This window comes from Candoia aspera, chromosome 4, assembly GCF_035149785.1.
Source record: "Candoia aspera isolate rCanAsp1 chromosome 4, rCanAsp1.hap2, whole genome shotgun sequence".
Lineage (NCBI taxonomy): Eukaryota > Metazoa > Chordata > Lepidosauria > Squamata > Boidae > Candoia > Candoia aspera.
Genome location: NC_086156.1, coordinates 73,204,507 through 73,232,418, shown reverse-complemented (window position 1 = coordinate 73,232,418; position 27,912 = coordinate 73,204,507). Strand labels below are relative to the sequence as shown.

The 27,912-nt window shown below is 42.8% G+C and overlaps 1 protein-coding gene across 1 annotated transcript; it reads left to right on the top strand.

Moving 5' to 3' along the window:
* Positions 1-23,983, top strand: KIF18B (kinesin family member 18B). Its single transcript, XM_063300541.1, has 15 exons — positions 1-350; positions 1,747-1,904; positions 10,078-10,182; positions 10,986-11,096; positions 11,991-12,188; positions 13,337-13,513; positions 15,545-15,619; positions 16,331-16,437; positions 17,321-17,432; positions 19,274-19,383; positions 19,645-19,853; positions 19,951-20,491; positions 21,757-21,855; positions 22,783-22,865; positions 23,571-23,983. The coding sequence occupies exons 1-15, from the start codon at positions 35-37 to the stop codon at positions 23,606-23,608; spliced, it is 2,439 nt and encodes an 812-aa protein (XP_063156611.1). The 5' UTR covers positions 1-34; the 3' UTR covers positions 23,609-23,983.
* Positions 23,984-27,912: the final 3,929 nt, after the last annotated feature.

Genomic DNA, 27,912 nt, shown 5'->3' with positions numbered 1-27,912 from the left:
CATGCTCCCATCTTGTCCCTGATACAGCACTCTAATGATGGTACTCATACCACCAGCTGAAGAAGGTAATGTGGCAGTAGTGGTCCGAGTGCGGCCACAGATTCCGCAAGAGCAAGAAGGAAACTGCCAAAGCACGGTGCAGGTGCTTAGTGACAGCATGCTAGTGTTTGACCCTGAAGAATCAGACCTGCTGGGCCTCCAAGTTCATGAGCCTGTCTACCGGAAGAAGGGCAAGAATATGGTGTTTGTTTTTGACCAGGTATTTGGGAAAAGAGCTACCCAAGCAGAGGTCTTTGAGAATACAACCAAAGAAGTCCTGGATGGTATGCTGAATGGCCACAATTGCTCTGGTAAGGAGTCTGGAAGTGTTTTCCTGGCCTGGCAATATGGCAGGACCACTCCAAGTGACAGCATTGCCTGACACAATAAATTTAAGAAAAATGTGGAATAACCTTCTGCTGACACTCATCAAACTAAATTTCAAGCCTCCACTAATCATATCAGATTGGGCCAGCCTGGTGCCCTGGCCTTGCTACCTGGAAATGGGGATTTTAACCTATCACAGGTGGGATATAAATCTAATAAATAAAAATACAATGTCAGGCAGGTTTCATTTTAATATTGAAAATATCAGCCAGTTCTCCATCTAGCCTCTTCTCAATACTGAGCAAAAGCTTGTAACTAACTCCCTGTACTTTCTTGGAGGCCGTGCTGGCCAAGAGGTCATAGGCATAGTGATGCTGTATTTCTTCCATCTCCAGGTAGATGCTGAAAATTTGTACATTTGCTACATAATGCAGTGAATGTTTCCTCAGGAATAAGCCATACTGTGGACTTACTGTTAGATATTGTAAATGTACAGTGGTTTATAACTATGTAAGTTAATTTTTTCAACAGTGGTTTACCTAATTACCTCAGATGAAAATAATTGCCTATAAGCTGTTAGAGATTATCCATTACTGTACAGACAAAGTTTGTAAGAACATATTGTATATGAGTAGTTAAAATTTGTGTTTTTACAAGTCTGTGCTTTGATATACTGTCTCTACAGCCTCTCAATTTGACCTAGTAAATGCAAGTTTTGTGTGTGTGTGTGTCAGAGAGAGAAAGTGAGTGGAATCTGGTGTTAGCGCAACCATTAGGCTGCCCTCACCAGAGGATATGGCACTGGGTTGTGTTTTCTGAATGGCAATTATGAAGCAGTATTCTACCCATACAATACTATTTTTTATTTAAAAGTTGTGATGTACAATAGTCAACATGGTGTGTTCCATAGGAAATGTTAACACTGTTAACCTGAGCAACTAAAAATGAATTGATTTGCTACACAGTCATTTCTTGTAAACAGACAATTTTAAAGGCCATGACCCGTAAAAGCCTTTCTTTTCTTTTTTTGCTGAAGCTGACATAGAATTATGTCCAACAATACTGCCAAACTCTCAGTGATCACTAGGAATTGAAAATTATTTGATGGCACATAATCAAAATCAGTATCACATTTCTTGAAGCACCAGATTCTTGGCATCTGACCAACTGTAGAGGAAAGCCTTGCTAAGCTGGGTGCAAAGTAAAGTTTGCTGAAAATAGGCTGAAGGGGAGAAAGTGTGCTCTTTCCTGTGTGCTCTTTCAAGTATTTTGGTCTCAGGCCATGAGTGGTTTTAGCCTCTCTTGATTCTGAGACATCTTAGGGTAATATGGATCATATTTGGGAAATGTTTCTGCAGGATTGTTTTCCTTCTTTTCCAGTATTTGCATATGGTGCAACAGGAGCTGGTAAAACATATACCATGCTAGGATCAGAGAAGGAACCTGGTATCATGTACCTCACCATGGAGGAGCTGTTTAAGAAAATAGAGGTTAGGAAGGAAAAGAAGCTCTGTGAGGTGTTCATCTCCTATCAAGAGGTATTGTTCATCACTATTAATTTCTTACAATTTAAAAAAAATCTATTTTAGAGAAATGGCACTGTTTCATGCGTTCCATAAATTTGTATTCTGGTTTAATAAGTCTGGATATGCACAAGTGGCATACATCTGCATACAACTACTAGTCCAATGTGGTTTTCATTCAGGCATTGTCAGGGTAGCCCTTACCTCAAGACACGGACTCACTTAGAGGGTCTAAGGATTTCCGAGTTTATTGAGGTAGAATGCATACGGGGAAAAAAGACAGGAATGGGGGTGTGGTGGCAGGGTGCCCCGTTGATACTTTAGTGGCGGACCTTGCTCTCCTCCACCCCCCATTGTCCCAAAGCCAGGTCCGGATGGTGCTTAGCGCCGGTATCGCTCTCTGATGGGCTTTCCGGGCTATCTCCGATGCCTTCTCTCTGTTTCCTTGCCTCCATCCGGTGCAGGTGCGTCCCCCGGGGTAATGGGTGGGAGTTCCCCCGATCCGTTGATGGTTTCCATGTCCTGTTTGAGTTGCTCTTCTATTATGCGTTGATGGGTTTTGGATTATGTGTGCTTAAGGGATTATGTGTGTGGTTGATGGGACAATGGTTATCCCTTCCTCTTTCCTGATGTGCATGTTCCCCGTTGTGATGCACTTATGCCTTGCAACGGGGAACATGACATGCTGCCCCCCTAAGAGAACTCTACGGTGCCGGTTTCTCTGGATATGTTTCATGGAAGCTTTTGACCAGTTGTTTTGCTGACACGTGTTGTGCTTGGACCCACTCCGGGTGGGAAAAACGTCTCCATTTGACAAGGTACTGCAGGGTGCCCCTTAGTCTCCTTGAGTCCAGTACCTCTTTTATTTCAAAGTGTTGTTGTCCATCTATCATGATGGGTGGGTGGGGGGGTTCATTGTGCCATTTGGAAGGGGTGGCTGGTTTCAGCAGGGCGCAGTGGAACACTGGGTGTATGCGCCGCAAATTGTGGGGTAGTTCCAGCTTGAAGGTGACTGGGTTGATAATTTCTGTGATGGGGAACGGTCCAATGAATTTGGGTGCCAGTTTCTTTGAAGGTTGTGGGGACTTGATGAACTTAGTGGAGAGGCAGACCCTATCTCCCACTTTGTAGTTCGGTTGCGCCACCCTGTGGTTGTCAGCGAATCTCTTGTATGTAGCTTGTGCGTCTGTGAGAGCCATCTGGATGATGGGCCAAACCGTGGCCAGTTGTGCCGCCCAGTCGTCTGGGGAACAGGGCAGGATGTCTGGTTGGGGTAGTTCTGGGATTGGTACGAAGTCTCTGCCATAAATTACTTTGAATGGGGTGTGACCTATGCTCTGGTGCACTGCATTGTTATATGCTACCTCTGCAAATGGTAGCAGGTCCACCCAATTGTACTGTTGGTAATTGATGAATGCTCGTAGAAATTGCTCCAGGGTGGAGTTGAGAATCTCTGTAGAGCCATCTGTGTGGGGGTGCCAAGCTGTGGAGAGTGCCTGCTTGGTGCCAATAAGTTTTAAAAATTCTTTCCAAAACCTGGAGGTGAATTGTGTGCCCCTATCGGTCACCAAACGGGAGGGGGCGCCGTGGAGTTTATAGATGTGGTTAAGGAATAAGCGTGCCAGCTGTTGTGCAGAGGGGATGGATGCGCAGGGTATGAAGTGTGCCTGCTTGGAAAAATAGTCTTTTACCACCCATATAACAGTTTTTCTTTGGCTGGGTGGCAGATCTACAATGAAGTCCATAGAAATTTCCTCCCAGGGGCGGGAGGGCTTTGTTACTTGCTGCAGCCGTCCTTGGGGCTTCCCCACCTTTCATTTGGACATGGCACATGTGGGGCAAGCCAAGACATAATCTTTAACGTCTTTTCTCAGGGTGGGCCACCAGAATTGTCGCCGAATTAAATGTAGCGTTTTGACGAAGCCAAAGTGTCCGGCCGTCTTGTCATCATGGGAGCGGTTTAAAACTTCTGCTCGCAATGTCTCTGGCACGTACAGGCTCTTCTGTCTCCAGGCTAGATTGTTTGTAAAAGATACATTGTTTTGGTTGTTTTGTAACCAAGTATCTTTTTCGAGGGCTTGCATGAGTCTTTGTTGCCAGCTTGGTGAAATTGACCTGTGCCTTCCTCCGTTCGCGGGTGTCTGCGCTGGTGTGTGTTGGTTTCGTGTTTGGCTGCGCGTAACCGCAGGGCAGCCCAGCTGTGTGTCTGTCCACACAGTTCCCACAATGTCTGATGCCTGGCTGGCATCCTGAGGTCGTCTGGAGAGAGCGTCTGCTAGGAAGTTCTTCCTCCCCGGTATGAACTTTAATTTAAAGTTAAACCGGCTGAAGAACTGCGCCCAGCGCACTTGCTTGGGACTGAGGCGTTTTGGAGTGCTGAGAGCCTCTAGGTTTTTATGGTCTGTCCAGACCTCGAAGGGGCAGGAGGCCCCTTCTAGTAGGTGCCTCCATGTCTCTAGGGCTGCCTTGTCTGCGAACGCCTCCTTTTCCCACACGTGCCATCTCCGTTCCGTTTCGGAGAACTTGCAGGAAAGGTACGCGCAGGGCTTCAGCTGATTGTCAAAATCCCGCTGAAGCAGGAGTGCCCCAATGGAGAAGTCGGATGCATAGACTTGCACGACGAAGGGTCTGGTGGGGTCAGGGTGTTGCAGTACTGGCTCCGCTGTGAAGAGGCTTTTGAGGCGTTCAAAAGCCGTTTGACAATCAGCTGTCCAGTTCAGGAGCGCCCCCGGGTTCCGCGATTTCCGCGTGTCTCCCAGGCCTTTTGTCCAGAGTAGGTTAGTTAGGGGCAGTACAATTTCTGCTAGCCCCTGGATGAAACCCCTATAGAGATTTGTGAAACCGAGGAAACTTTGGAGTTGTCTTGTGCGTGGGCGCTCCCACACCAGTATGGCTTGGACCTTGCTTGGGTCCATTTCGATTCCCCTTGCCGAGATTCTATAGCCCAGGTAATCTATTTGATCCTTATGAAACTCGCACTTGGAGAGCTTGGCGAATAGCTCTGCCTTGCGAAGTTTCCTGAGCACTTCCTTTATTAAGCGTTCGTGCTCTTGTTTTGTTTCTGAATATATTAGGACATCAAGGTAAACAAGCACCCCCTTAAATAGGTGGTCGTGCAAGTCCTCATTAATTAACTGCATGAACACTCCCGGTGCCCCTGCCAACCCGAATGGTAAGACTTTATATTGAAACGACCCCAGCGGGCAGTTGAAAGCCGTCTTCCATTCCTCCCCCTCCCGTATTCGTATCCGGAAGTAGGCTTCCCTCAAGTCCAGTTTTGAGAATATCTTGCCCTTTGCCAGGTGGGCAAGAATGTCTTTTATGAGGGGCAGGGGATATTTATTGGAAATGGACGCAGCGTTCAAACCGCGGTAATCGGTACATAATCTAAGAGACCCGTCCTTCTTTTCACGAAAGAGCACTGGGGCTCCCACTGGTGAGTTTGCGGGCTCAATGAAACCCCGCGCTAGATTTTTATCGACAAACTCCCTTAATGCTGCCAGCTCCTTCTGGGTCATTGCATAGATTTTGGGTTTAGGTAGGGGTACGCCAGGGACCAGTTCAATGGTGCAGTCTGTTTTCCTATGGGGTGGGAGTTTGTCAGCCTCCTTTTCACCAAATACGTCTGTGAATTCGGCATATCTGGCTGGCAGGCCCTCCAGGGTCGTTGCCTCCATATGCATTGAGGTCGTTGTCGCCCTCCCCGTTGCAGCATGGGGAACCCGATCCCCTGTGGGTGCTTGATAGCGCCCGTCTGAGAACTTGATTTCTCTGGTTGCCCAGTTTATTGATGGGTTGCGTTGCACCAGCCATGGGATCCCTAGGATAATTAGGGGTTGGCCCACCGGTGCCACGATGAACGCCAGTCTTTCCTTGTGGCTGCCGAGCTGCAGCGCGACTTTGTCTGTGTACTGGGTGACCGCCCCCTCCTACTGCTGATCCATCCAACTGAGTGAACACGATATGGTGCTGAAGTGGATAGCAGCGGAGGTTTAGCGCGGCCGCCAGGTCCGGGTGCATAAGGCACTTTGAACAGCCGGAGTCGATCAGTGCCCAAACTTTTTTCATCCTTTCACCGTGGGTTAGGGTGACTTTTACATATAGGGTGGGACAATTCTCACTCACCCCAAAGTCGTTGCGCCTCTTGTTGCTGTCCACCTGTCCTCTGGCGCTCTTTAGGGCAGGTGGCTGGTGTTTTCCGCCGGCTCCTCGTTGTCGGTGTCCTCTTTGTCGGTGAAGTAAGGGGAGATCTTCGGTGCGGCTTCTCCCGTCGCGACTGGCATTTTCCAGGGTGCTGGGGTTGGCTTGGTTGGTGCCTTCCACGTGCTGTCCCTCGCCTTCGCTTTTGGGCAGGCCGCCGCCTTGTGATCCTCCTTCCCGCACCTAAGGCACTGACCCTTGGCGAACCGTCAGTCCCTTTCTTCCTTCCAAGGCTGGGGTCTCGACTTCGCCAGTCCTGCAGCTGTGTGGGGTCCTCTCGCCGCCTCTGCTTGCTGCGCTTCCTTCTTTGCATGGAGGAAGGTGTCCTGGGTGTCCTCTGCCTCCCCTGCCTCCCCTGCCAACCGGATCCACTCCACCAGGGTGTGGGGGTTATTTCTGCAGAGTGCCCACCTGAGTACGTTCAGGTTCAGTCCCTCCTTGAACCGCTCAATGAGGGTGGATTGGGACCACACTTCGACCTTACCGGCCAGGGCTTGGAACTCCATGGCATAATCTGCCATGGAGCGCTGCCCCTGTTTAAGGGTTTTTAAAGTCCTTTTTGCCCTTTCCCTTTCGAGGGGGTCCCTGAAGTATAGTTCTATTGCCCAGAGGAACTCATTGCAGTCATCTAGTTCCGGGGCACCTGACTGGCATAACTGGACGTACCAGTCAGCGGCCCGTCCTTTTAGTTTTATGGCTAGGGCATTCACTTTGCCCTTTTCTGTCCGGAAGTAGGGACCCCACTCTTCCATGTAGTTTCTTGCATTGGTAAGAAAAAAGGAAAGTTTTGTGGGGTCCCCATCGAACTTAATACCGAAGCCTTTAATCGCCGCTCTTCGTGGGCTCCAAGCCGCATCTGGGCGTTGCGATGTGCTTTGGTCAATCGGGGCTTCCAGGGTTCGATGTGGGGATTCCCTCCATCGGGGTTTGGGTGGCGTTGGTGCGCTCTCATGCCGGCTCCTGCTGCGATCCATCCGTCTCGCCGTCGGGGTGGGAGGGGGGGAGGCGGCCCATCTGGCGGGTTCCTGGAATCGGACTCTGCCTGGCGCTGTGTCATCCTCCGGACCTCTCCTCCGTCTCTCCGGCTGGCGCGTCTACGAGGTGGGGGTGAGGGATGTTGGGCTCCTGGTGCCTGGCTCCTCTGCTCCCCGGTCGTTGGATTCTTGCGCCTCTGCTAACCACAGGAGCAGCTGCTGCACCGTCTCCAGCTTCTCTTCGAGCGCGCTCAGCCTCGCTGCTGTCCTCGAGCTTTTCCTGGGGCGGTTGCCACGCCGCTCTCCCTCGGTTCCCGACGCCGTGGAGGAGGGGATGTCCCGCGGTTTCCTCGGGGCTCTGGGCGATCCGGGCGAGGAGTCCTCCGCCTCGTCGACAGTCATCCACGCTCCTTGGGACTCCCTGGTAGCATTCGCCAACCTCCCTCCGAACCCGATCCCAAGCTTTCGTGGACCTCGCGCCGCCAGGGCCTCGGGCATCTTCCGTTCGTGGGGACGGGTGTTCCGTTGCTGGTCGCCGGGTCGCCGCCGCGTCGTGGGTTGGATTCTGCCATCACTAGCCGGTTCCCTCACAGTACGAAGCTGGATTGGTGCTAGTGGTAAAAAAAATTTTTTGGATTCCCGTCTTTATGTCAGGGTAGCCCTTACCTCAAATAAGACACGGACTCACTTAGAGGGTCTAAGGATTTCTGAGTTTATTGAGGTAGAATGCATACGGGGAAAAAAGACGGGAATGGGGGTGTGGTGGCAGGGTGCCCCGTTTATACTTTACTGGTGGACCTTGCTCTCCTCTACCCCCATTGTCCCAAAGCCGGGTCCAGATGGTGCTTAGCACCGGTATCGCTCTCTGATGGGCTTTCCGGGCTATCTCCGATGCCTTCTCTTTGTTTCCTTGCCTCCGTCCGGTGCAGGTGCGTCCCCCGGGGTAATGGGTGGGAGTTCCCCCGATCCATTGATGGTTTCCATGTCCTGTTTGAGTTGCTCTTCTATTATGCATTGATGGGTTTTGGATTATGTGTGCTTAAGGGATTATGTGTGTGGTTGATGGGACAATGGTTGTCCCTTCCTCTTTCCTGATGTGCATGTTCCCCATTGTGATGCACTTATGCCTTGCAATGGGGAACATGACAGGCATTGCTTTTATTGGGGAAATGGTCAATGGGTAGATATAAGTGTTGCAGCAGTATTGTATCTGTGATGCTGGTGGTAACTAAGCTCAGTGTTGGAAATGTCAAGGATGAACAAGTTCTTGAAGAAATGGGGGGTGCGGGGTAGGGTGTCATCATAGCATGCTAAACTATAGATATTTCCTGAAGATGCTGCAAACTTGCAGGATGAGAGTTCATGCCATATAAAAATGTGCATGATGTCAGGGCAGTGAAAATACTTTACTTGTCATCTCTGCCACGTTTTAACTGTTGTCTTTTTTTCTAGGACAGCTACTAGAATAATTCATTTAAAATTATTTAATTGTATGAATTTGGGGTGATAAAACCTTTCATTTAAATTTTTATATACCTACAAACCATATGAAGGCTAAAGACATACTTTCTATGGTACAAATCTACCATGGGGTAACATCAGAAAAAAGAATACCTGTTTATGCAGAATGATTCACCCCCACCTTGCCCAAGAAAATTGAGCTGAGGGACCATCAGGATAATATGGCATACAGCCCAAAGGGCTACAATATATAGGAGTGATTGGTGGAAACTAGGGGCCATTGTCCTGTATGAGTAGAAATTCTTCCACCAATGCAAAGGGAAATGCCTTTTTTCAAGGAGGGGCTTACCAACGGAAATTTTTCTAACTACATCAATTAAAATTATATATGTATGTTAAATGTAGCTGTCTGGCTATCTGGTGATCCTTTTCTAACCATCTACTCAAGGCAATGATTAGATTAATTAAACAGCTCTACTAGTTTCAGTCTTTGTGCTGTTCTGTAGTAAATGTAATTAACTCTGACAAGTATATAACTTTTTTGTAGAGATTGCTCATGGAAGGGAGAGACAGCCAGGTTTTGAAAACTGGCCCTCTTTATTTGTGTGTGCTTCTAATTCAGAGGCTAACATGTTTTTATACCTCTCTGCACAGTTAAAGCTATAATCCTATGCAATTTGACGTAAAGTCCAGTCGAATCCGACTCTAGGGGGCGGTGCTCATCTGTTTCTAAGCCTTGGAGCCGGCGTTGTCATAGACACTTCCGGGTCATGTGGCCAGCATGACGACTCGGAACGCCGTTACCTTCCCGCCGAAGCGGTACCTATTGATCTACTCACATTTGCATGTTTTCGAACTGCTAGGTGAGCAGGAGCTGGGACGAGCAACGGGAGCTCACCCCGCCACGCAGTTTCGAACCGCCGACCTTCCGATCGACAGCTCAGCGGTTTAACCCGTAGCGCCACCGCGTCCCTATGCAAACCTATGAGTAAATCCAATTAAAGGATTGCATTCTAAGCACATGCTAAAATTGGAAGCACTCATTTTTAGTCAAAACCTATTAGGGCTCATAGCCTATTTGAGGAAAAGTTTGAGAAAATAAAAATAAATTTGGCTGCTGGGCTAATAGACAAAATTTAGAATAGAATTCCTTTATATAAGATGCCCATTGAAAACACTCAGTTCTGAGTTTGCAGTGTCAACATATAAACAGAAATTTGTCAGAATATGGTCATGTACTTTTTCCTCAATAAATAATCAGCTCCAGATTTTTAGGTGCCTGCCTGAAATAAAACATGAAAAAGTTGTTTCATTTTACTCAGTGCTCACATCAACTATCTAGATTCCCCAAACACTGATCACCTACTTTATTTTTTCCTGGGTTTAAGAAGCATGATTGGCTGAAAGAGTAATTGGCAAGTTTCTGTTTCTCTGGAGCTAGAAGAGGTCATGCCCTTGGCCTCTACTGCAAATCTGGACTTCCAGACATCTGAGAGCACTCAGCTTTTTTAAAAAAAAAATGAAATAGACTGATGCCTGACTTTTGCTTTTAGGTATACAATGAGCAGATTCATGATCTTTTGGAACCAAAAGGTCCACTAGCCATCCGGGAAGACCCAGAAAAGGGAGTTTTGGTGCAAGGTCTTTCAGTTCATCAGGTAAGTAAGTTAGTCAGCTTGCAAGGAGGACAATTCTGGATAGACTTCAAGGATGACTTATGGACTTCATGAGTGAATGGCTATCCTCAATCATACAATGTTTATATAGCCTCAGCTCTATGTAGATTGCTATACAGACCATAGTGATTTGGTGCTTGCTCAGAGAGCTTCATTCCGCATTGACATAGAACTTGGGAAGATGTGGTTAAGGAATGGTCATGAGAAGAGGACCAGACAGAATCAGATGGAAGTAGAGGAGTAGGTAAGCAAAGCTGAAGAAAGGAGGGAGATAAGCAAAACTTTGAAGAAGTGGTTTGTTAATAGGGATGGGCAGAGAAAAGGGAGGGAGCTAGAGGTGGACTTAATGTTAATGTCTTCATGGCTAACCAGAGAGGGCCAGACTAGGTGTTGCTATAATTTTTTACTGTGCCACTTACATGTGGATTTTGGTGCTGCATAATAAAGTCAGAAGTCCAGTTACTGCAGATTTGGCTTTTCTTAAACCCTCATTGGTTAAGCTATTAAGTCTTCCCATGAGTAAGTTTTTGATGCTCCTTGGTTCTTATCCTTCGAATGACAAGTTGCAGGATTATACAGCTTGCTGTACAGCACACAACAAAATGGAATCAGAGCTACTCTGACTCTTGCCATGTATCAGACATGTAAGGAAGTCCATCAGCTTCTTCCAGAAAGATATCTCTATACATCCTTCTGTAGTGGTAAAATGAATAGGAAGTCTCTTCCTAGAGGTTGCAGCTGCAAAGCATGTCTTACCAAATCTTTCTTCCCCTCTATCCCTTTAGCCAAAATCTGCTATGCAGGTCCTAGAGATGCTGAGGCAAGGAAATCTGAACCGTACACAGCACCCCACAGACATTAACGCCACCTCCTCACGATCTCATGCAATCTTCCAGGTAAGTACAGCAGAGTTCATCAGAATTGCTTAAGAGCTTCTTTTGAGACATTGTAATTAGGAAGAAAATATTTCTTCATGAGTATCATTAATTCATCAATCACATGTTTTCTCCTGCAAGAACATTATTACTGTAAGATCTTCTGCCAGCATGTGAATTCTTGGAGGCATCAAACTGGCTGTTGTTGGAAATAGAGTGCTGGATTAGATGAATTCTTAATGATGTACCTCTTCTCCCTTCTCTCTCTACTGAGACAGAGGAGGAGATTTATTTTTTTTATGTATAACCTTTGCTTATTTTATGAGACTCAGTATTTGATTAGCCAAACGTAGGATAGTGAATATCTACTTTCCTCTCAGCTAATGACAAAGGTAACTACATTGATTGGTTGTGCTTGAAAATGATGGAGCATCTCTGATTTTTTTATAGTGTTTTTGCCGTCTTCTGAAGCAGAGGCGCACATTTTTTAGAAATTGAGACTGTGATCCACTTCCTCTTTCCAAAAAGGTTGGCTTTAGAGTACAGAAATATGAGAAATACTTGTCACCTACCTAGTGTTTTTCTGTGACAGTCTGATATTGGAATGGCCCCTGAATAGAAAATAGCAAACCTAGAACAAGCCACAAAATCCACAGTTAGGCAATATCTTTATTACTAGCAATGAACACGTCCATTACACAGAGAATAATTTCTGCAGAACTGAATGGTACAAAATGTATAAGAGAGTAAAGGAAAGAGGAAGGACAGATCAGAGCAAAAATGAGGAAAGGCATTATAGCAATGCATTAAGTTAGTGATTCAATACAATTTGAAGAGACAGACCTCTCTTGAGGCTAGTCTGCCATTTAGACAACCCAGCACTCTGGTATCCATACCAAACTGCATTCTTTGCAGATCTGTGTGAAGCAGCAAGATCGTGTGGTGGGCATGCATCAGGATCAGCTAGTGGCAAAGATGAGCCTGGTTGATTTGGCTGGCTCTGAGCGTGCCTCTGCTGCCAACACCAAAGGAGAGCGACTCCGTGAGGGTGCCAACATCAACCGATCCCTACTGGCTCTCATCAATGTTATTAATGGCCTGGCAGATGCCAAGGTAAATTATTTCTTATTCCTCAGCTGCTGCTACTTTGTCTGATGGGTTTAAAGTATAGGGACCCTCTTCTGCTCTGTCTTTTTAGCTGGAAATTTACTACCTAATTATTCTCTCTCAAATCAGATCAAACCTTTATTATGGCCATAAAGCCAGCAGTAAAATGCAAGTAAAATAGGTAAAAATGAAAATATCTAAGGCTAAAAAGAAAAAAAAAGTGCAAATTTTCAGACTCAGTGAGAAGCAGATGGTGCATAGAGGCACACAACTGGAAGGATATATCGAAGTAATGATCTGACAGGAGAAGCAACAATTAGAAGAGATATAGACATTCTGTTGAACATCTTTTCAACAGTAAATACTTTACCAAATTAAAAGATACTGGAATAAGTATATCAATACACTTCAAATTAGCTTTTTCAATCTTTAAAACATTTTTTAAAATACAAACCTTATTTTCTGAACAGTGGAACTGTTGGGTGGGGGCAACACAGGAAAGCATCTATCTTGTTCTTGCACTGGGCCTGACATTAAATAGATGTAGCAAGTAGGGCTGTCTGCAGGGAATAGTCAAAACAGTCAAGATGGCGACCGTGATGGTACAATCGAAGCTTTGCCTGTTTTTTATGCGCATTAACACGTATGATGTTCAAAAAAACAAGTGGATCTCTGATCACAACATCACAGCCATCATTTTTATTTTTTTTAACCATCTGCTTGCCATATGTCCTTCATACAGATACGCGTCCAGTGTTTTCATCACTAAATTCACATTCTCCTTAATATATGTATAAATGTGCAACAGCTACATTCTTTGGGGAATGTGTACAATCTGCTTTTATGAAATAATGTTACTAAGATACCGTTTGTAGTCCTTGGGTAGTTTCCTGTCTTATAAATTGATAAAACAGGGCAAGAATCCTAAGCTTTAACCCTAGGAAGCATTTTTCTCCTCCAGAATGACATATCTGTCTTCTAAAGTAAACAGTGCTACGCATATTTCTTCAGGTATACAGTCTGGGTGTTCAGTGGCCCTTAGTCCCAATAGGAATATCCAGAGGAGTTGCCTTTGTAATGGCAGAAGAATTATATGAAATAGTTGTTTCCTTATAGAAACTAAATTGTAAATTAATTATTTTGTTGGTCCACAGAGTAAAAAACCCCACATTCCATACCGGGACAGCAAGCTAACACGCCTCCTAAAGGATTCTATTGGTGGAAACTGTCGGACCATCATGATTGCAGCTATTAGTCCCTCCACGCTTTCCTATGAGGACACATACAACACCCTCAAGTATGCCAACCGGGCTAAAGAAATCAAACTTTTAGTAGGTACCAAAAATTGCATTTATGGCTTAATGGACCATTAGCATGGCAGTTATTTTTTATTTTTGCCTCTGGATGGATGTCTTGCCCATGTTAATATGTCCTTCAGTGTAACTGCTTTGAGTTCTTGAGAAACTCTGAGTAACTGAAATGTTGAACTTATGGACCTCAGGTAATATTGGTTATTATTTCCCATAATTCTACAGTTGTAGGCAAAAAAACCCCCCTATGGATGTGTCTAAAACATTTCCTCTCTTTAGCCACCAGTAATTCTGCTTCAGAAATCAGAAAATCCACTGGGCATTCCCTATACATTTCGAAGCTTTATTCTAGAGTCATGAGGGCTAGAAACCTATACTGTAAGGGATTAGGATTTACAATTTATACAGACTCCGTAAAATAATTGAGTTTATATTTTTCTAGAAACATATCACAATACATTGAACTAAATTTGTCTGAATATATAGATGCAATTTCAGTAGATGTAACTCGATGGCAAAAACTTGAGGTACAATTAATGTAATTAAAATGAATATCACATTAGGATTAATGCATATCTTAAGAGGGATTCCAGTGTTAACTCCTATCAGGTATTTTACACAGATAGACAAACTAGTGAAAAAAAAATACAGTAGGCCAAATGCCCTCAAATATCTTAGGCAAGTTGAACTTGCTCTCTACCTTTAACCTAGATTCCCAACTGTACCATTGGGCTTTTGACACCTATATTCTTATGAACTTTTCTGAGTATTACCATTGTGGGGCCTAAGAGAGCAAGTTAATAACCTTTCTGAAATCTTAGCAAGTTTTAGGGTGCAAGTGTATTAAACAGGAATTCCATTTCCAGCCCTGAAAGCTGGTCAACATATTTGGTTCTTAACAGGTAAGCAGTTAACAGACCAAATCTAAACACAGCAGGAAAGGTGTTATGTTGGAATGCCTGGGCCAAACAAGGAACACAATCCTTAAATCAGTTGGTTTATAATGGTTATTTTAAAGATGTTGAGAGATTGTGTTCTGATGATTTACGTATAACCTCCTCCTGATACCAAGGAATGGATTCAGGATATTAGCCTGTTACAAAATTTTTGAAAAGCCTTTATGTTCTAAACATAAGATGAAACAATATGTTTCTATATGGTCTAGATTTAATGTTAACCTTAAGTATTGAATTAATTCTATATTGATATTATGTGGATCTTTTTTCTTTAACTAATTTTTCCCTGTTTTCTTTTCCTTTTTAAAATTTTAATCCTTACCAATATATATTGATTCTTTTCTCACTATATAAGCACTACTGCATTTTTTTTTCTGTTGGTGTTTATTGTAATAAACACACAATAATCTGTGTTTATTGATATGAAAGTAATGGCATTTGGGGCCTAGATTTTGTCCCATAGTTTTCTGCCATTGTGCAATACAGACGGTTCTACATCACTACTTTACTTCTTCTCCCAGGAGAAACTACTGGATGAGGTCAAGGGTCCATCTGTTCCCACATTCTTTTCAGTACTGTCCATCTTGATGTACAGAATATTTTTTATTGTGTATTGACAGAAACTGGTACTGCTACAGACTTCAGAATCTCAGCTTTCTTATCTGGTTTAGTCCTCATGGCTGAAGATGGTATAAATATTTGATACTCTTTTCGTACCAAAAATGAGAGAAATTGTATTCTGTTGGCATTTGTCATTCTTCAATTTTCTTGGATACATGCTGGACAAATTCTGTGAGAATCTAATGAATCTTATTTCTCATGTAGGGCTTTATATTTAATAGGTTCTGTTCTTTCCCCAATATATTGAAATTCATTAGGTCAACTCTGGAAACATAGGCAATGGGTGACCTACAGTCTGGCATATTTGGCTTGCTGATATATTTATGGTTCCCTACTATTCTACAACTTTTTCTATTTCCTTGAAACTGTAGGTTGAGGTTCCAGACTGTGATACAGTAGTATCACTGGGTCTAAGCCTTCTTGCAGTCCTTATGATAAACATTTTTTGCTTTCTGTTCTTTGTCCTGGTATACAGATAAAACCTAATGTGGTGAGCCTGAACCACTCTAGCAGCCAATATGCAGCTATCTGTGAGCAACTAAAGGCAGAGGTAAGGGGCCCTGACATTATGTCTCAAGCCAAAAGGGTTTTCATTTGGGTGAGAAGCCAAGGACGGGCAAGAGTTCCATACAATTGAATAAAATCCAATATTCTGTTTAGATTGGCTGACCCAATGCACATTTAAGCAATCTTGGCTGTTGATACACCTGTCTGAAATCCTGGGCATATTGATTGTTTGGAAAAATGTTCCTTGGTAATCCACACCTAGCATCTCCAGGCAGGGCTGAGAAAGATCCCTGTCTGCAAATCCTTTGGAGAGCTGTTGCTAAGCAGCATAGGGCATACTATCCTAATAAGGCAAATGTTCCCTGTACTTTTGAAGAAGCCTTTTTGAGGTACAGGATTCTGCTCATTGTGGGGCAGGTTGGCAGTGCACAGTACAGATGCAGTCTTTCTGTCACGGTAAAGTTCTAGCAGTATGTGCTGTAGTCAGCATCGGCACAAGGCTATCCGGCCTGGTAGACTACTTGATGATTCTTGTTGCTGGCCTCCAAGCTAATGCCTGAATTGCCAGCTACCTTCAGCTCTCAACTGGGTTTTGCTTAGGGAAGAGAAGACACTGAGAACAAAGTTTCTCCTCCAACCTTTGTCACACAGGGTTATTTCAGTCAGGGCAACATGTTTGTAATGTGGACCCTGTTCTTTGACTTAGGGAACGCTAGCTGCACCCAAAATGAGCATCCTATTTTGTTCCTCTCAGGTGGCAGACTTAAGAGGGAGGCTCCGAGCTTATGAAGAAAAAATCCCAGAGCTTAAGCCCTGCCCTGCTCTGGCTCCTTGTAGCCCTGAGCAGACAGAGCTCTCCAGGTGGGTCTATTGCTTCTAAGGGGAGAAAAGGCAGCAGTTGGGCAATGTCTCAGTGGATGCTACCTCTTCTGTGTGTGTGAATGTCGTCTTTATATCTTCTGAGTTCAAGTCAGGGCATTTGAATCATGCCTGGAATGGCCTTCTCTTAGCTTTCTCCCTCTTTCTTAAAAAGCACCAGATATCCTTTTCCTATTCAAGGACAGATCCTTACATTCCCTCCATAGCGATGAAAGCTATTTTTAAAAAATGTTCTCCATGATTCTAAGTATTGTGAAATCTAATTTGAGAGTGATATCATTCAGATATTCCGTAGTTAACTACCTGGTTTTTTGGCATAAAGAAAGAAGTACAAATAAATAGCTTAATACTGCCCAAGGTGGGAGTGGAAGGAGATAGAGAAGCAATAGTATATAAGAAGCTGAAACTATAAAGGAAGAAATTTTAAGTTTGCATGTTCTTCTGCCATGTTATGTTCCAGAGGCCTTTGGCCAGCCATTGCCTCTTAGATTTTGCCCCATTTCTTCTATCTGCCCCCTCTGCAATATGCGGATAGCAATTTTGACTAACCTTATAAAGGTATTTTCAGCACTTTGTAAAGATAGTGTATAGGAAGTGCTTTGAAAACTGCATTGCTGTAGAAATATTAAGTAATAAAATGTTAGGACAGTGTAGTAGTGAATAGAAATTTTGTTTAATAGATTGAGGGACCCCCCCATTAAAATATATACTGTTATTTCACACTGCGTTAATAGATTTGGGCCCATATTTCATTAGCAAACCAAGCTGAACAAATTTGTGCATTGAAGAGGGGAATGGGCTTAATGTGTTTCTGATTCTGTTCATGTTGGTACTAAATAATTTTTCATCCTTGCATTGGGCATAGACCAAAGGAGACTGCTCTGGATTATGCAGTGTTGCAAAAGGATGATTTTGCAGCCATGGCACCCTCGCAACTTTGGAAACAGAATTGTGCAGGAAAAAGCTGCACCAAGGAGGTAAGAGCACAAGAGACTGTGAGAGGAGTCTAAGTCAGAGGTGGTCCTGCATATAGATAGTTTCTCTCAAGGTCTGTGTGAGAGAGTCACTCAGCAATAAATTTGTCTTTCATCTAAGCAGATTTCTGTGTGCCTGGTGTGTAACTGAATCCTATGAACATTTCTAAGCTAACACCCAGCAGTAATTGCTCCTTGATTCCTCACCCTGAAGAGGTGAGAACTCAAGTTAATTCACATGGAAGGAAAATCTGGAATTCTGAATTTAATTAGGTTTCTGCATTTCTCATGAAAGGAGAGACAGTGAGTACCAATGAGAGGCCATAGAAATTGAGCTTATAGCATTCATCGCAATGAAGTGTTTTGTTCCTTGGCTAAGTTGGGCTATCAATTGTTTCAGTTGAGTGCAGCTGCTAAAGTCCTTGTTTCACAAACCTGCCTCACAGAGTATTTAAGGGATAAAATAAAATTACCATATTATAGTGAGTACAAATAGTAGAGACCTGTAGGTAGACTGTGGCCATTTTGTTTAGTGAAAGGAAGTAGGATTCATCACAGTTTGGTCTCCTTGAGCTTATGTACCTTGAGCTTATTTGCTTTTCCAGTTGCTTCCATCAATATTATTCCTTTTCTTCAAACCTGAGGTCAAATGTGGCCCTTGACCTACTTTCAAAATCCCTCCACAGAGAATCATTTTAGGCACCTGACAAGAGTAGTGGGGCGGGGCGGGGTGCGGAGAAGAGAGAGAGAAAGAGAGAAATGGGCAGCAAAAAGAAAGAAAAAGCTGGCACTCTTCACTTCTAGTTTTGATCCTGACCAGCTGTCATTATCTCAGCAACAACAACAACAACAACAACAAAACCCCTACTTCTCTTCAAGATACGCTAGACTAGGTTCATTTGGCTTAATGTATTAATCAGCATCTTATAGAAACCCAGCCACTTCTTAGCTGTTGAATGAACCAAGTATTGTGTTAAACAATTATGATTTATTTGTGCATAGCATATGATGTTAACAGAACAATTGTATTCTGTTAAAGAAAATTCAGCCCATTTTGTGACCCCAATCACTGAATGAAGTTTTTTCCTGGCTTTCTGGCCCTTGCTTCTAACTTTTCCCCCCTGACATAACCATGGTGGCAACAAAACACGTTTTAGACTTTTTCATTGCCAGCACTACAAAGTTTTCTTTTCTTCCCTTTCATAAAGATGTACTTTTTCCCAGCCAAATTGACTTATTTTCCTCACAAAACCTGTATTGCAATGTTTGTCAGCACCATAGATCCACAAATATTCCAAGCCAGTTTCTATGTGTGCTGAGACCTCTTTGGCATGCACAGGCATTTCTCACGATAACATTGGGGAAAAATAAAATTGGCAAAGATTTCTTACTTTCTTCATGAGTGCAAATGAAATAAGCCTTCTGCCTTTTTCTCGAGCTCTCTGTGCCCATCAGAAATCTCAAAAGAAGATCGTGGTTCTTAATCTGAGATGTGTTTTGGAAAAGGTAAAAAAAAAATAGAAAAAGAAGGTTTGTGGCTTTTTTTTTTTTTTACTTTTTATAAACTGCAAAACAGATAAGAAAGGAGGTATGCCGCAGGGTGATTTTTTTTTTTTTTTTGCCAGAGAGTTATGAACATTCACTTTTGAAATGGCAAATGGATTTGTGGATCCCTGATCAGCATCTAGTGAGCTTTCCTTCCTCTTCAGTATTTAATGGACACTGTATGACATCACAGCAGCTCAGCCAATTGGTCTCTGAGAACTTGTAAATAACAGTTACAGTTCATATATAATATAGATCCTATAATCTTGTACCCTCCATTTTTTCTTGGATAAATTCAGGACTCCAGAAGAAAATCTGAATGCTGTTGCCCAAAGTTTTCAAAGCCAACTAAACATCAGGAAAAACTGAAAACTCAATTGCAGGGCATGGACAAACAACAGCTGGAGAGGTGAGTTGACATCTTTCAGTTCAAAATGAGGGGTGAGCAACTGGTTTTGTTTTAGCCTACCGTTTTTATACATGCGAACACATATTGGAGTCAAATAAACATGGCAGACATTTCCACATTTCTCAAACCCTGCCTTGTTCCAGGGGTTAAAAGGAAACAGACCAGCCCAGTCCATTCCATTGCATTACTTCATTTAGACTTTGACACTTTAAAAAATGCTATCTCTCCAGTTGCAAACCTCATAGTCCTGTTTTATTTCAGGCTTGTAGTAGCTACTCTGCTTGTAGCCAAAAGGCTGTACAGTTGGTTGAAAGCCACCAACCTCCTCACTCCTGAAATGATAGTACAGATTGAAGAGCTGGCTTCCTTACTTCATCAAGAATCCCATGGAGCCCTGAACATTTCTGCTTTGGATGGGCAAGATGAAGAACTGGATGTGCAACAGTTTATAGATCATGGTGATTCTTTCGGTCAAATTCAGAGGAGGTTGGGAATATTGAAAGGGCAGGGCAGTTCAGGTATCCTGAATGCCAGCAATGTTTGTTACTGTTTGTTTCTCTGTCACAGCTGTCCTCCCAGCCTCTCTTCCTGCAACCAAGTGTGCCGGTCCTAAGGCCAATCCTGGAATTCAGCCTGCTGAACCAGAGGCTCAGCTGATTCCACATGCTGCCTTGAAGACCCCCCACTACTCCACAAATAAGAGGAGGAAGGCATCACAGTCTGAAAGAAGCACTCCATCTAGCCAAAGGGGGCATGCAAAGCGCCGGCGGAAGGCTTGCCTCTCATCCCAGAAACTGGGTTCTCTGAAGGAATGGTCTGATTTCACCCAAGTGGACTGTACCAGCACCCCTCTTGTAGTGAAAGCAAAATCTCCCAGACCAGTTGATCATCATACTCCATTATATTGCCCATCAACAGTTACTAAGAGTCGCCTGCCCCTGGCTCCCTCAACCATTCAGAATTGCTCTCCTCCACGAAGCTTGAACACAACTTTTGACCTCTTTGAGGAACCCTGTCCCCCAGCCTTGAAGCTCAATACTCTGGAATGTCCTGCTTGGGAAAGTGTCCAACATGTCTCCAACCATCAGGGGGTGCCTCTTATACCCAGGTAGGACCTTCAGAAATGCAGCTGCTTCTAGTGATCTTATTTGCAGAAATTTAACCCAGCAGTTCTTGGATTCCAGTGGCCTCTAATAGGGGTGGGCAGTCTGTTCTCCAGCTGTGGACCCAAAAAAGGCTTCTGTGCAGTTCAGAGTGCTCCACCAAGCAGTTATAGTTCATTTTTAGCAACATCTGCTAGGTTTTGTGGTGGTGATACATTGACCAAAGACTCAGATGACTTGTGCAGTATCCTGAGTAATATTCAGATGGCAGTCTAGAATATTGGTCACTTCCTAATCAACAGTGTCTTCTTAGGCTCTGTTGAAAGGGTGAGCAATCTTTGAGTAATTGGGGATCTCTTCATTATATGAAGTCTACAAATAACTTTTTGCCTTGTTTTATGTCCAGACAAGAATAGGCAGGCTTTGTGTTTTTGTTTTGTTTTGTAGTGATAAATTGGTTTGGGAATCAGGCAGTTAGTATGGCTGGAACCAGTGTTGAGTGGGGATGGCGCCAGACATCCCACTGCTCTCAACGCATCCCAAACTAACATAGTCACACCTTCCCTTTGTAAATTATGATCATACCTCACCTAAAGCTGTTGAAAGGTAAAAGATTCTGGATAACAGTGACACTTCCAACAAACTTGCTCCCGCCACCAGTCAACAGCTTGCCTAGCAGGTGGGGAGTGTAATTTGCTATAGAGATCAGTAAGTTTGTGAGGTGCTTAAACTTCTACATGAGCCACACAGGTTCCCATTCGTTTTCCACATTAGCTTTGTGGCACAACTCTGTAAACTCTTTGAAGGGTACAGCATATAATCTGGCATGCATGTAACTGTTGATTTGGTTCCTGGTGCTCTCAGTAAAGCATCTCAGCCCAGAAGATCATCTAGCTCCTTTTAAAAATCCTTTCCATTATATGGATTAAATACAACCATTTGCATAATATGTAGATTCAAAGCATATCCTTAACGGAAAGTATAGCATATTGTTTAAATGCTACTAGTCTTTGTGGGAAAAGCACCTTTCATAATCCTTTGATATATCTGAGAGTAGTTGAGATACTTTTTTCAAATTTTTTTCACCCAAGATAGGCTTCATCCTTGTCAGTTTTCTAAAATTATGTCAGTAGTATATTCTAGTTCTTTAAAATATGTTCATCTTTCCTTTTTGATGAATTCTGATTGTTATGCTATGCTTCCCGGAAACCAGGTTTCTTTAACAGGGATCCACCTGTATTATTTACCTTCTCTCACGGATCTATTTCAGGGCCTCCATGCCTGTGTTTACTATGAAAGGATCCTCCATCCCAAGGGCATCATCCTTGGCCTCCAAAGCATCATTACAGAAGAGGAGGCACACCACAAAGTAAAGGCATTCTCAGCCTTGAGAGAAGTTTGGTTAACATGGAAATTATGCCTGGGTGACTTTTTGTGGGGAGGGGTGCCTTTGAGTCAGTGTTGACTCCTGGCAACTGCCTGGACCCTACAGTTTTCTGGGCAAGGTTTTTCGGAAATAGTTTGCTATTGCCTTCTTCTTCCTAGGGCTGAGAGAGAGGGACTGGCCCCAAATCACCCAGCTGGCTTTGTGCTTAAGACAGGACTAGCCTTAGGTGCTTTAACCACTACACCAAACTTGCTCTCTGAATGACATTTACAAGGAGTAGAATGGACTGTATGGCTTCAGACTTGGTGGCAGGCAATACCTTTATCAGGAAACAGAAACTGTTTTTTGTAAACTTACAGGGATGAGTTTTTTCCATGGACGTCAAAAATGACATCCTCCTTGCACCAGCCTGAAGTGGTATAGTTCATTTCAGTTTACAACCTTATCATGCTGGCTGGGGAATTCTGCGAGTTGAAATCCACACATAGTTGCCAAGTTTGAAAAATGCTGGGTTAAACTGACTACCAGGACACAGTACATGACAGTCATCCTTCTCAGATTGTCATATAGATATATATCAGACATACACAGCCTGATATATATCCCTTCCTGCAACAGTGCTGAGCTCTAGGACCTGGATAGCTCCTAAAACACTCTAAAAATGGAGAAACAAGAAGTCATGTAAAACCTCGTCCCTGGGGGCATAAAAAGTTGATTAAATATATTCTGAATGTTTGTAAGAATAGGCCTCAAATTATTTGGTTGTTGGAGAAGGACTACGTCAAACAGCTTGGGAAGTAGTAGAGTGGCTTTTCTGAATCTGGTGCTTTTAGATATGTTGAACTTCAACTAACATCACCCCTAGCTTCCAAACATGGCTACGAATAAGACTATATTTTCTCTTTCCAGTTCTACCTCCCACTTGCCAAGCAGCCGCATTGCTAGGCTGCAGGGTCGTTCTGTGAAGTCTTCACAGGTGGTGAACGCACCAGGTAAATCTCCCATTGTTGTGGGATGGAATTTGTGGTTGTAGTGGAAAACAAGAATAAATGAAACTAATGGTAAAGATTCCTATTTTAAAGGGCTATAGTCATATTCACAAATGATTGTTGTGGAAGCACTGGCCCTCATTTACATTTTCTGTGATCCTCCTTCCTGTTTTATATAATTTTAGCAAAAGTTTAACAAACTTTTAGGAAGCATTAAGGCACTTACAAATACATTCATATTTGCAAAAGCATGGAGATTGCAAGTTAAGGTGCTGATCTTAAAATCCACATGTACTGTATGTAGCTGGCTTTTTCTGCAATTTCTCAAAGCTTCCCAAGCCAAGCATATTTCTTTTCTTCTTTCAGCTCCAATCCTCTTCAGGCTGTAGACAATTTTGCCATAGCACTTGGCTGTTACCTCATTTTTTAAGCACATACAGGGATTTGAATAAAAGTATCAATACCGTTCCATGAATTGAACGTATATGCATATGATGGTGTTGGGTACTTGTTAGTCAGCACCATCTCTGGTTCAAACATTCTAGTTTTATTGTTCAAAAGGGGTAAATGCTTTAAAATGGCAGGGAAGTGGATTGTCTCCTGTCATTGCTGGAACAGAGGTAGAGAGAGTAATTCCAAGTTATCACCATTTACAGATTTACCCAAGATCTCCCATCCTAATCTTTTTTTTCCCCTCCCTCTACCCAGGACATCCCTCTGGTATCCCTGCATGGAAATGGCGCTAGAGATTTGTTCATTCCCGGCAATCAGCATTCTACTGTATCTCATTCCATGCTTCTTTATGGACTCCACCTGAGCATTAATAACATTCTGACACACTATCCCTTCAATTTCCTCTATTCTTATATAGCTATATCTGTAGATATTTGTATCTACCTTTTGAATAGCAGGTGTACATTGAATCAACAAATGGAGGCCGAATAGCCATAAATTATTAGGAAACAACAGCAAACCTAATTTGTAAAGCTTGGTTCAATATTATACAACAGCTTGTATTGTGATTATAATCTGGTGCTTAGTATATGTCTATTGGGTAAAAAGAGCACTCAGTTTTCAAAACTAGCACATTCTGGACCGAAGTTAATGATTCTGCATTTAGTCATTTTTCTCTGGCTAGTTTATCGTTGTTGTTGTTGTTGTTGTTGTTGTTGTTGTTATTAAAAAGAACTCCACTCAGATAGCTTTACTCTTCGTGTTCCTTCTGCACCAGGGCCCAAGTATGGAGGGGTGGGGAGTTGGGGGTAAAAAAGGTACTCTTTAATGGCACTTGGAGAGCCAGGAGTCCCAGCCCAGATGACAACCTTTTTTTCAGGAGAGAAGACAGATTATGTTCAGTTACGCTTCAGAATAAATATGGAGATTTCCCACCTACAAAGTCTCTAGTGTAAGATTTGCTGGAGCCAATTAGAAGCAGAAGCAATGCTATGAATCATGAGTTAGCTGGCCAGCCCAAGCCCCTTTTTTAGACAGATGTGCCAGTGCAGTTATTTTAGGGTTAGAGTTGGGGTTAATTGTTGTTTGAGAGCCATGCTTTATGCTTCCCTAAAAGTCCCTTGTGTGCATGGGGAAAGGAGAAGAACAAAGAACAAGGGATATATTGCAAGGGATATAATGCTCTCGGGGACAGTGGCAGCAAGCCTCACAGAATTTTTCTCATTCTCACTTTCTACTTATACATACAAATTAAGCAACCAGAGATGTAAGGAGATGAAAGGAAAGAAGCTAAAGGGCAATAATCAATGCTCCCATTTTATAATCAGATCAAGCCTTTTTGCAATCTGTCTCAGGCAATGGGGAATGAAAGCAGATGAACAAAAGCAAGATGGAAATGATTTGATCGAAAGATTATGTCCCTAGCAGAGAACTGATGAAAAAATACTAGGTAGGTCACATGGCTCAGTTAAATGCTTTCAAAAAATACACAGGTAATATCATTACTAGTATCAACCTGTCAAAAGATTTATCAAAAACAGATCATAAGGCATAAGTTTCCTGAATTTCTCAAGTGTAACATTTCCAATGCAGGACTGTTGCCAAGAGACTGGCTTGTTTTTATCGGTTAATTGTCTCATGTTGCTTATTTTTTGAAGGGAGACAAAAACAACACAGTATGCTGGCAAAAAGTGATGGGTATGGAACAAAATTAAAACAGTATAGAGCATAGAAGGAACTGCACTGTTTATTGTCAGGTGGACATTGAGTGGACAGTAAGGGTCAAAAACAAATACTAACAAAAGGGGAGAAATATTGAAAAAAGTATGGGATGTTATATAACTTTACATCTTGCTCCAGGAGGTTTAGTCTGAGATTATAATCTAAGAGTTGACCAACATGATGGTTGTTTCTTTGGAACCATTAATAGCTGATTCTGACAACATCATTCATGACCAATTGGCCAAACTCAAACGGGAAAAACAATGTGAGCATAGGGTCATTATCTCATGGGAGAGTCAGAATGGGTTTATTGAACTATGCAGTAAAAATGGTGCAGAAGGCCATCCTAGCAGAGAGAGAAGGCTATTTATTATTCTATCATGTGTGATGCTACTCCTGATGTCTCCCATCAAGAACAACATATATTGATATTCCGATTTGTAGTTCACAACAAAGATTCTGGTACATTTAACATTAAAGAAAGCTTTATTGAGTTTTATCAGCTTTGATGTAAACACTGGAGAACAGATAGCTGAAATGCAAATTACCAGCTTGAAAAAATGTAACATTCCTCTTGATTGCAGAGGGCAGTTTTGATAATGGCTGTAAAATGTTAGGAAAAATAAAAGGTGTTCAGGCCTGCATTATGTTCAAAAATCAACTTGCTGTCTGTTCTCCTTGTGCTTCTGATTTACTACATCTTGTAGGTGTTAATACTGCATAAGCCTATATTAAAATGTTCATCTACTTTGTGGGCAGCAACTTTTTTTGTTTTTCAAGACTAGCTCTCTAAGGAGGAGGAATAGAACAGAAAAGATACACAGCTCACTCTCAGACATACTAGCCTGCATGGGTCAGTGTTATTCATTTACTCACAAAGAATCTTCTGGGTATTCTGCAAGCATTTGAATGTACTCTCAAATTAAACTTGATGCTTGAAGCTCAATCACATCTAGAAGCATTGAAAAGATACTTCAGTTCATTTTCATGCCTTTTGTTGGCAAGCTTTTAGTACAAGATTCTTTCAAGTACTGATGACAGAAGCAAGATTTTACAAGCCAGAGAAATCTGTCCTGAATCAGAAGTAGTTCTCGTTGCACACATTGAAGAAGTAAAACAATGTAGAGAACAGTGGCCCAATATTTTTCAAGAAGCATGTCTTATATCAGAAGGCATTTTTAAAGTTTTTGATAATATTTATTTGTATATATATATTTTTAGCTTTGTTGTACGCCGCCCAGTCACTTGTCTGTGAGATGGGCAGCCATATAAATATGACGTAATTAATTAATTAGCCAAAGTAGAAAGCAGGAAGTAGAAAAGAGTAAATGTTGACTCTAGTAAGGAATCATGTTTCATCCACTGATGAATTTTTATTCAGAATGATAGTTTTCAGTATAATTTTGGCAATTATGTGCAAATCGAAGTGCGGATTCAAAGCAACCAATACGTTTTGCATTCCATTCAGCTCTAAACTTTGTGACATTGGGGTCTGAAGAACAGAAAGAAGCTTCTAAATGGTCTACTTTTCAAGCATCTGACATACTTCTGAACATTTTTCTTGGGGAATGTCGCAACTGGGGGGAAAAAAGGCCAATCTACTTGTAGGAAAGAGTAAAACTTGGCCTACTAATCTTATAAAAAAAGATTTACAAAAAAAGCCAAACAGCCCATAACTAATTTTTAGTGGAAGAGGTCTTTTGCACATTGCCATTGACTGGCTGTAAGTCATGAGCAACCTTTAAATTGAATTGATCTATGTGTTTACTGCCATGTTGTTCCATTAGAATAACAACAACAACAATCCTACTGGGATATTACTATTCTCAGAAGCAACATTAAAAAAAAGTTATACAATAGCCAGCAATGGATAGTTGAGTAAAACAGAATCCTTTATGCATGAAACTTTATGCATATGGGATGGGATACAGGCAAGGCTCAGCAATTTGTATCATGCACCATGTGGCAAATTTCTGAGCTTTGAAACAAAAGCAGCTATGATGCAGCTGATCCAGTTACTTTCAATAATATATGGCCAAAGAACATAAATCTTCTGCAAGGCAGTTTAGTCCCTTTCTCACGAAACAGACCTGTTTGCCCCATCCTTTCCCATCATGCTTAGACCCTAGAGTTATGGCAACTATGTTTTTTCCCTGTGAAGAAGGAAATGTGTTGGCATTTCTTTGTTTTTGCCCGGACCAAGCCACTAGGTTACCATGGTAATTGAGTACTTTCTTAAGTATCGGCAGGGTGAAGAGGTTGAACTTAATTGTCCTCAGTTTGGGTGTTAATAGCTGCATTGCCTGGGGGAGGGCAGCTTGCCTGGGTTCGTTTAACTTCGCTTTTGCAGCCTCTCAGCTCAGTCCTCTCTGAGCGCATGTGAAGTAAAAATATGTTTTTGTGCTTTCTGTAAATACATTTATTTTTATAGAAATGCCTGGTGAGTGATTCTTCTGATCTCTTGGGCCAAACGCTTTCTAGCACTCTGACAGGTTATAGGCCCAGTCCAGAGAGAGCAGAGAGATCAGCTCCACACCTCATGTACATTTTAAAGGCAGATAGCAAAGACCTGTGAAGATTTTCTTTGGAGCCGCCTGGAGATTTTCCAGCCACTGCTGGTCTGCAGGACAAAGAAGCCATGACTTGCAAAAGAAGGAAGAAGCCATGGCTACCTCCCAGCCCTCAGCGATGCCTCTGGAGCGCCTATCAGAGACCAACTACTTGAATTGGGCCCTGAAGCTGGAGATGTATCTTCGCAGAGAGAATCTTTGGCTGCCAATTGGTGAGCCAACCCCCCAAAATCCCAGTGCTGAATGGCTTAGACAGGATGAGTGGGCTAGAGCCACCGTTATCCTGGGAGTTGAGGACAATCAGC